Source organism: Squalius cephalus (assembly GCF_949319135.1).
Source record: "Squalius cephalus genome assembly, chromosome: 3".
In the NCBI taxonomy this organism is placed as follows: Eukaryota; Metazoa; Chordata; class Actinopteri; order Cypriniformes; family Leuciscidae; genus Squalius; species Squalius cephalus.
Window position 1 is genome coordinate 33,776,132 of NC_137124.1, and position 9,644 is coordinate 33,785,775.

At 36.4% G+C, this 9,644-nt stretch overlaps 1 protein-coding gene across 1 annotated transcript; it reads left to right on the forward strand.

Annotated features, from left to right (window-relative positions):
* Positions 1-1,670: 1,670 nt before the first annotated feature.
* Positions 1,671-9,471, forward strand: crabp1b (cellular retinoic acid binding protein 1b). Its single transcript, XM_079866262.1, has 4 exons — positions 1,671-1,920; positions 3,560-3,738; positions 5,616-5,729; positions 8,366-9,471. The coding sequence occupies exons 1-4, from the start codon at positions 1,851-1,853 to the stop codon at positions 8,414-8,416; spliced, it is 414 nt and encodes a 137-aa protein (XP_079722388.1). The 5' UTR covers positions 1,671-1,850; the 3' UTR covers positions 8,417-9,471.
* Positions 9,472-9,644: the final 173 nt, after the last annotated feature.

Consider the following 9,644-nt stretch of genomic DNA (forward strand, 5'->3'; position numbering starts at 1 on the left):
GGTGATTTGTGATTTGATCTGGTATGACCTCAAGCCAGGTCCATCTGAGCCCTGATGGGAAGCTTTTAAAATCTAGGTGTTCATAAGAAGACAAAAGGAAAGATGAATATGGTAACGCTTTACAATAAAGTTTCATTTTATAACGTTAATTATAACATTAACAATGAACAATACTTCTACAGCATTTATTAATCTTTGTTAATGTTAATCTCAGCATTTACCAATACATTTTAAAGATCAAAAGTTGTATCGGTCACACTGTATATTCGTTTTTTTAACTAAAATATATATAGGTACAATATACTTATTGTGTTCATGTTGAATTGCAAAACACTTGCTGCTACTGAGGTCGGATACGGGTAAGATTAGGGTCAGGTTTGGACGTATGGTTAGTTTTAAGGGTGGGTTACAGACCGGTGTGAGGGAAGGCTTAACAATGCAATTATAGTAGTTGAGTACAATGTATAATTAAGTTCAATGTAAAACATGTATGTACACAATAAGAGCATTGCATCAAATGATTAATTTAAATTTTAGTACATAGTACTAATGATTAATGAATGCTGTAAGAATAGATTGCTTTTTGTTACTTCGTGTTAGTTATTACATGAACTCATGAGAGCTTATTATAAAGTGTTACCCATAAATGAAATAAAATTACTTAAAAGCAACAATCCACTGGTAACATTACACAATACGATACAGTATGTTAATGCAACCTTTAAACGTTCTGCAGGTTTGTGAGGAACAATGGCCCTCCACATCATGGTCTTGGCATAGCACGGTCTATTTCATGGACCACACATTGGCACATTCACCAGGGCCTTATAAAAACAAAGGAGAGAAAAGATACATTCACACACAGCAACATCTAAAGGCCCATACCAAATCAATTGATTGATGGGACAAACAGTGGCTGATGAGGGTGTGTAAGCGAGTGGATGGGTCCGTCCCTTCTCCTGGATACTTCCTGGAGAAATGACAGAGTGCTCTCTGCCCTCTCTCTACATTAATTATCAACCGCTGTCTCAAAGGCACTTTGTCAAATGAGATAAATGAAACAACATCGGGACAGGAACAAATCAGACTGCCGAGCAGGGGAGGGAGGAGTTCAGCCTGGGGCCCCTCTTTCTCTCCTGGGGCTCCTGTCCTTCTCCTCTTGGGAGGCAGGATCCGGGATGAATGGGTCTTCATGGGAAATGTGTCGAGGACATGTTCAGGGCTGTTTTTAAAATGTGCTGTATGTCGTTTAAAAGAGAAACAAATTGACAATCTAATGTATATCCTTGAGTATACACTCACTATTTCAACAATCGCATATATTTGTAAAAAAGAATTAATATTCAGCACTTCGGAATGGTTTTTAAAAAATGCACGGGCAGAAAATGAAACCTATTGCTTACATTTATATTCATCCAAAAGTTTCAGAACTGGCAGAATGATAAAAAGACTTTATAAGAGTGAACTGACTACTTAAAGTCTTTAGGAGCTTTATATGAGAATAAATGCGACAGCTCGGATAGTATTAAAGCAATGAATTCAAGGATGTGAAATGAATGAGAAGCGCTAGAGAATGGCTCCTGTAAGCCATTACATCCATCTGGGCGGGAGGGAGGGACCACTGACGTACGTCACAGATGCTTGCTATCAGCAGTGGTCCAGAAGGCGTAACACAGAGACAGAAAGAAAGAGACAGTAGAAGAGACAGTGTGAGAAAGAGAAGAAGAAAACGGGGGGAGACTGACAGGTTCTTAGATCTGAAAAAAAAAAAAAGGGTTGGAGATCTATTTAGATCTATTAGGTTTTTTTAAAGTTTTTAAAGTAACACTGGTAAAAAGGAACAGGTCAAGATGCCTAATTTTGCTGGAACCTGGAAGATGAAGAGCAGTGAAAATTTTGAAGAACTCCTGAAAGCGCTCGGTAAGTGATCCACTCACTTTATCCTTCACTATATGTGTGTCGTAGGTGATCACTAGACTATTTTATCCTGTCGTTTAGGCCGCGTCCAGGATCCTCTCTTCTTCTGCTGTTTCGTTTTCAATAGCATATTCATGGATTAACTAGTGTGAAGAGTAAATCACTATTATTTTCGGGCTGTTAGACTGCTTCTTCAGTCTCTTTTGTTTCTTTGGCAGCATGAGTTGCCTGGATTCGTATTCAAATTCTCAAAGCTTGAGAGACAGTGCAAGAGATTTAGCAAGGGCACGAAAATGCACCCACTCTGTGGATTTTTTTTTTTTTCCTTCAAAATTAAATTAAATCTAATAGTTTAACACCAATAAGCATTTTATGAGGCCACCTGCAAATATGGTTTGGTCAAAGTTTGTTCAGAACTTTACACTACCATTCAACTACTTTACCATGTTTTTGAAAGACGTTTCTAATGTTCACAGAGGCTGCATTTATTTGATTAACAAAACAGTTAAAACTAATATTGTACAAAAAATATTACAATTTTAAATAACTGTTTTCGGTTTTAATATATTTGAAATGTAATTTGTTCCTGTGATGGCAAAGCTGTATTTTCAGCAGTCCAGTTTTCAGTGCCACATGATCCTTAAGAAATCATTTTGCTCAATAAACATTGCTTATTATTATCAATGTTGAAAACAGTGGTGCTGCTTAATATTTTTGTGGAACCCATGATACACTGGTTTTCGTGATTATTTGATGAAAAGAAAGTTCAAAAGGACAGCGTTTATTTAAAATGTAGAAATCTTTTGTAACATTATAAATGCCTTAACTGTTACTTTGAATCAATAATGCTGAATAAAAGTATTAATTAAAAAAAAAATCTTACTGAGCCTAAACTTTTTGAACAGTATAGTGTGCATATTAGAATCAAGAAATGTCATTTTTTTCCAATCAAAAAATAAAGTAATGGTGAGTGAAACTGATGCCAGTTCTCCAGAAAAGCCTCTAAATTGTTTCCAAACATAAAGAGAGACATTTTGGGATGGAGAGGAATGAGAATTTAAATATTTATGAAACTGATCAAACAGTTACTCACCCTAATAGTTTACACTACAGTCCTGTGCCAAAAATGTGCAATTAGTCCTAGAATTTCAACATTGTCCAATAGGCACTATACAAGACCAAGAGCCGTGGCATTCCTTCCAGTCTACACCCTGTCATTACAACTCCTTATTTCCAACATCTGCTGATAACAATCTACTCTGCGGTCACTTGAAAACTATTTATGCAGAAAATGGCATACCACAGCTGTACGAATGCTTGCTTTGCCCCAGTTATGACTAGGAAAAATGAACATCAGACACATTAAAAAACATGAAAGCAGATCAGATATTCCCTTTGCCCCAGTATCTATTGCAGCAGATGCAAATAAATGATGTAAGTATACCGTCTTGAGGGAATTATACGAAAGTGGATAATTGCAACACAGTCGAGAGCGATGTGCTCATGGAGTTATTATTTATTGCCATTTTAATTGGAGACTTTCAATTTGAGACACTCTGTCTCAATGACATAGAGCTGAAAACATTTACATAAGCAAAGTGACACATTTATGTGGCATGATTACATGTTTTGTGTAATGTAGGGGTGAACGCTATGCTGAGGAAGGTGGCCTGTGCAGCAGCTTCCAAACCACACGTGGAGATCCGTCAGAACGGAGAACAGTTCTACATCAAAACCTCCACTACTGTGAGGACCACAGAAATCAACTTCCAGATAGGACAAGAGTTCAACGAAGAGACCGTGGATGGGCGGAAGTGCAAGGTAATACCGCTTAGGGGTTTTCTTTTGTTGTGATCAATATTTATATTGTAATTTGAAAAAGAGCATAAGACAAATCATATAAGAACTATGTACAGACATCTGCCTATAGACTACCCTAAAAAGAATAGCAAACACTACTTCTTTTTCACACTTTTTCAGCTACATTAAATTGAACAAATGTGACAGCATAGACATTTATAATATCACAAAATATTTTAAATTGAAATTTCTATTCATTAAAGAGTCCTGAAAAAATGTATCATGGTTTCCACAAAAATAGTTTGCAGCACAATGATGTAACAAGAAATGGCAACACTATACAATAAGGTTAATAAGTAACAAACTAAGAATGAACAATACTTCTTCAGCATTTATTAATCTTAGTTTATATTCATTTCGACATTTACTAATACGTTATTAAAATCAAAGGTTGTATTTGTTAACATTAGTTAATGCACTGTTAACTAACATCAACCAAACAATGAACAACTGTATTTTTATGAATTAACATTAACAAAGATTAATACATAATGTAACAAATGTAACACTTTATTTTGCAGTGTCCTTGTTACATGTACTTACTATACTAATAACAGTAAATTATGCATAATTACATGCAGCTAACCCTCAACCAAATCCTAATCTTACCCTAACCCTATAGTAAGTACATGTAGTTGCTTAATATTACTCAGTACTTAAATATATAATTACACTATAACAATGACACCTTAAAATAAAGTGTATTGCTCATTGTTAATTCATGTTAGTTAACACATTAACTAATGTTAAGTAATGAACCTTATTGTAAAGTGTTACCCAAATGTTTCTTGAGTAGCAAATCAGCATATTATAATGATTTCTGAAGGATCGTGTGACACTGAAAACTGGAGTAATGATGCTGAAAATTCAGCTTTGCAACAAATCACATTTGAAAGGATATTAAAATAGAATATATCAAATCATACATCAAATAAATGCAGCCTTGCTGAACATAAGAGATTTCTTTAAAACAAAAGAACAAAACAAAATTCTTTCACCTCTTATTTAGGTCACAGATAGTTTGGTAAATTAGATTATGTGACACACAAGCGCATCAAAGCAATACTGCAGGCTTATCTAGACTAGTTTCAGTCACCCTTATGTCTTCCACCTTTAATCTCCTGGATTTAAATGGATCTGAGGGGATTCTGACTCAAACGGTTGCACCATCACATCCAGCACTGCATAAGATAATGTGTGCATACTAAAGAACTGATGAGCACTGATATGAGAGGATGTGTTTTGTGAATTTTCCTTCAGAGCCTGTCGACCCATCAGAGGCTGCTGAAAGGGCAATCGGCGGTTGCAGGCCGAGCTGTCATGTGCTGGAAATCCTTTTTAACAAGTTAACCTTTATGACTGCTGCCATTTAACAGGCAAATAAAAGTAACCACAGATCTGGCACAAAATAAACATCTGTTTTTGACATAAGTCGACACCCAGACATTTTCTATTTAGATATTTGGCAGAGGCTATCTGGCATAATACAATAAACATGAAATGAAACCTGTATATTTAGTCATCCAAGATTGTAGTTAAGCAGAGAGGGTGAGTAATACAGAGAAATGTATGTAGAGGTTATATAGAAGGGTAAAATGTATAGCTGTGGTGGGCGTCTCTCCTCAGCCTATTACTTATGATTCACTCCCTCAAATCAATGGCCTAAGAGCCTTTAACGGATCATAATTCAAATGCAAATGGACAGAAGAATTCCTCTGAGAATGATTTGAATGTCCTTCCCTGGAAAGAACTTTTTTTTTTTTTCAGTAAATCTACTGTAGATGTAGATACAGACGTGCATCTTCAAAAGACTACCATTAGACTGTAATTGTCCACAGAGCCTGGCCACATGGGAGACAGAGAACAAGATGACCTGCAGGCAAACCCTTGTGGATGGTAACGGCCCTAAAACGTACTGGACACGAGAGCTGAGAGGGGACGAACTCATCCTGGTGAGGAACTTTTCCATCAACACTACTAAAAATCACTCATTCTGTGTCTGGCACCCTCTATTCTGAGCTGAAGGTCGCGATTACTAACACCCGTGATAAACTGCTCATATTCATTTATTTGCTTGGAATTTTTACAAAATGCAACACTGGGTAAACATCTGGCCTTCTGTCTTTTATAGGCCAGATGGACAACAGTAAACTGGCCTTATAAGTGAGGAGGTTTTATTACTGGCTTTGCTGCCCCTGAGGGACATCAAATGCCTTCCTCTTTCGCTGAAGTATCTGTTGTAAACTTTAAAGCGGATTTCGGAAAGACTTGTGATGGTGAAACACTGTGAAATGATTTTTACCATTCTTCACATGGGTCACTGAAAATATGTGCCATGAAAATGAGCATTCGATGTGCAGGACACAACCTACAGTAGCAGCTAACCTTGTGTGACACTAATTTCTGGATCACATGCACCTTCTGCAATTTTACTATGAAAAGTCATGACATGACATAAAGTTCATGCTATTTATAAGTAGTTTGATATGGGTAGGCCAAACCTAAAAGTTCAGAAGGGAACACAAGTTATGACCGAGGCCCAGTTTTGAATTTGCTCACTATGCTTTATTCAGTAACCTCTTCAGCAAAATTCAGTACAGTTTAGTATGCCAATACTTTTTTCAAAACATAAGAAGCACAAACATCATATTTTTTGTTGTGAGAACTATTAGTGATAATCACAGACAAGGCTTAAGCCTAGTCCCAGACTAAAATGCATGTTGCTTTTACCTGAAAGAAACTTATCTTAAAATATGTCAGAAGATGTTTTTTCTAAGGCACGGTTAAAAAAGCTACTTCGAAGTCCTAAGTCCTCCTCACCATGCATCATGTCCTCTTCCAGGCAGATTTGTAGCATCTTTAGTTGATTGGAACTTCTTAATTATTGCCCTGATGGTGGAAATGGGAATTTTATTAATGCTTTACCTATTTTCTTACAGCCACTTTCTATTTTGTGAAGCTCAAATCTTTTGCTGCACATCAGAACTATATTCTTTGGTTTTACTTATTGTGATGAATGATTAAGGGAATTTGGCCTTTGTGTTTCCTCATATTTATGCTCATGTGAAACAAGAAGTCATAGACAATTTCACGTTCCTACTAGTCACTGGTATGCTAAACAATTTAAATATTAATGGGAATGTACTGCAGAGATATTTTACTCACAAAAAATTCTTGGGGTGCCAATCATTGTGTCCAACGTGTTTTGGAGAAAAAATCCAAAAAATCACCCCCCCCCCCCACCCACTCCACTCCACTCCACTCCACTCCACACTTTCAATTCTTATACTTCAATCAAAGGTTTTTTGCTATATATAATTTGGTTCCAAATTACCAATAGCTGGTACTGAGTTACAACTAAATTTGCAGCCCTTTTACTTATTTTTGCATAGTTTTATGTTTTATATTACTTTTTTTGTATTTTATTTATGTATGCATTTATTCTTTTGTCTTGCATTATATTTCATGCTGAAATGTATTTCACATTTGTTGAAAAAGTGATTTAAGAGGCCATTTCAAGCCCTATGTACTCTTATTCATGGAAAGTTATTGCTAAATAAATGACCTCAACAGGGAAATAATCTGGACCATTAACACAGCACAACTTGCATCCAGTCTTATTTTTGGTCTACATTAATGCGCTAATGGACCTTGACACAGTTGGTGGCATTACATGATGCAAGACAAGACATGTTGAAGTCACATCTGTGTCTTATTAGGCAGAGCAGTGAAATGGTGGCTCACATCACAATTCCTTCAGACTTTTGAATGCAAGATAGTGATGCAGATCTTTCCATTCATGACCAGCTGTTTTGTCACGAGCTGAATAATCTTGCCGAAGTATCTGACCAACTGCAGCTTATTTTAAAAATGCCTTGTTGCATACGCAATGGCACTTGCGCTTTTGTTTATTGAAATTAATGTGTTATTCTTATAAACCATTTGTCTTATGCGTTGCAGCTCTCTTCATTATAAATTACTCACTTAAACTTTACTTCATCTTTATCTGTTTTTTCTTACCCTAATGATTAATGCGTGTGTGTTTTGTGTAAAAATGGCCACACATTACCAAAAAGCTGGCATCATGGAGCAAAGTTACTGGCAGTGACCCAGAAAATACTTTGCAAATGTGTCTAATTGATCATGTTACATGTAGGAATGCTGGCGGTGTGTAGGGGCCTGACACTCCTCTCTCTAATGTCTCCCACGGCACTGCCACACACACCAGATGGCCTGTGCTAATACCATTTTTTAAAAGAGTGTGTGAGGTGGTCCTGATCTGGAGTGCAGATGGTGTATAGTGTTGTCAGCTGCTCTAGTTCTGTTTTGGTGTGATTTTCAAACTCCAGTAAATGGCAGCATCGAGATGTCAGAGGCACTTCCTCTTAATTCCATCAATACATCGGTCAAAGCATTTCAGTGATGCACAATTCCAACAAGCTACATTCAAAAGTAAAAAAAACCCCCTTCATTTTAAGGGTGTCTTGATGACTGCAAATTAATCATGGTAAGCGAAATGAACTGTGTATAACACTGAAAGAATGACTGAGTTCATGGCATTCTCTCTCTGTTTGTCTTCATTGCTCAGACCTTTGGGGCCGACGATGTGGTGTGCACACGGATTTATGTACGGGAATGAGCACCGAGATGAACTGGATGGAGGGATATTCCGGCACTTGCAGCTTTGAAGGAATAACACTTTGTTCATGATTACCTTGCACTGTGGTTTGTTAGTTGATACTTTCTTCTGTTCTAAGTTGGATACCATTTGTGTGCATTAATCATTAGATTCATTTTTATAATGTTTCTTATTAATTATAGCCTATATGTACAGTGTTAGTCAGGCCTGACGCAAGCTCTAAGATTTAAGCTGGGCTACTGGACCCTTGGGGAGGGCCGGACAGTTGGGGAATTGAGTGATCTTGGTGTTAGTTATTATATTCATGGTTATATCTGATAAAACATTCTTAGCACAGTTACGATGGTTCATTGCAGCCACGTCTCAAGAACTTAATTTACTTTAGTTTCTTTTTCTCAGTCACTGACCATGCATGAAATAATAAAGACTTGTACTTGTTAATGATGTGATTGTATTTTTTTTTAAATATATTTAACCAATTCTATTGAAAGATAATTGATAGCGTCATTAGCTGGAAAAGAATTGTATGCTCACCATGGCTGCATTTCATGTAACTGTTTTATTGTAATATATTTTAAAATGTAATTTTATTCCTCTGATCAGCAGCAGTTATTTGAGTCTTCAGAATCTGACACGGAGACACGCATACACACACACACACTCTCTCTCTATAGAGACATTCCATAGACATAATGGTTTTTATACTGTACAAACTGTCCCCTTACACTAACCCTACCCATCACAGAAATGTTCTGCATTTTTCAATATTCAAGACTTAATTTCTTATGAAAGAAGAAAAAAAAAAAAAAAAAAAAAAAAGTCCCATATGGTCTAAATTTACTGGTATTATTACTATCCCTGTGGGGGACATTTGGTTCCCATAACATACACACACACTCAATAAATTGTTTCCAAAATGTGAAAGCTCATTAATATAAGACATTTGCAAATGCAAACAACAAATATGTGGCGAATGGTTTGTAAAAGAACCAAGGGTCAGAAGAAAGTGTTGGAATCCAACTCTCCATCTGTCATTAAAAACACGTTTTCATTTCATGCTCTGAGAGTTATTGACTTGTAGAGCCTTTTATGACCAATTTCTCCAGAGACTGCTTAACTATAATGCAGGGTCAAATCTTAATTGAATAATGAGGCATATCGAACCAGCACCCCTTTTTATTAATTGCTTTGTTAAATTTCACTGTGCACTTTTATTACTCTATTCGGT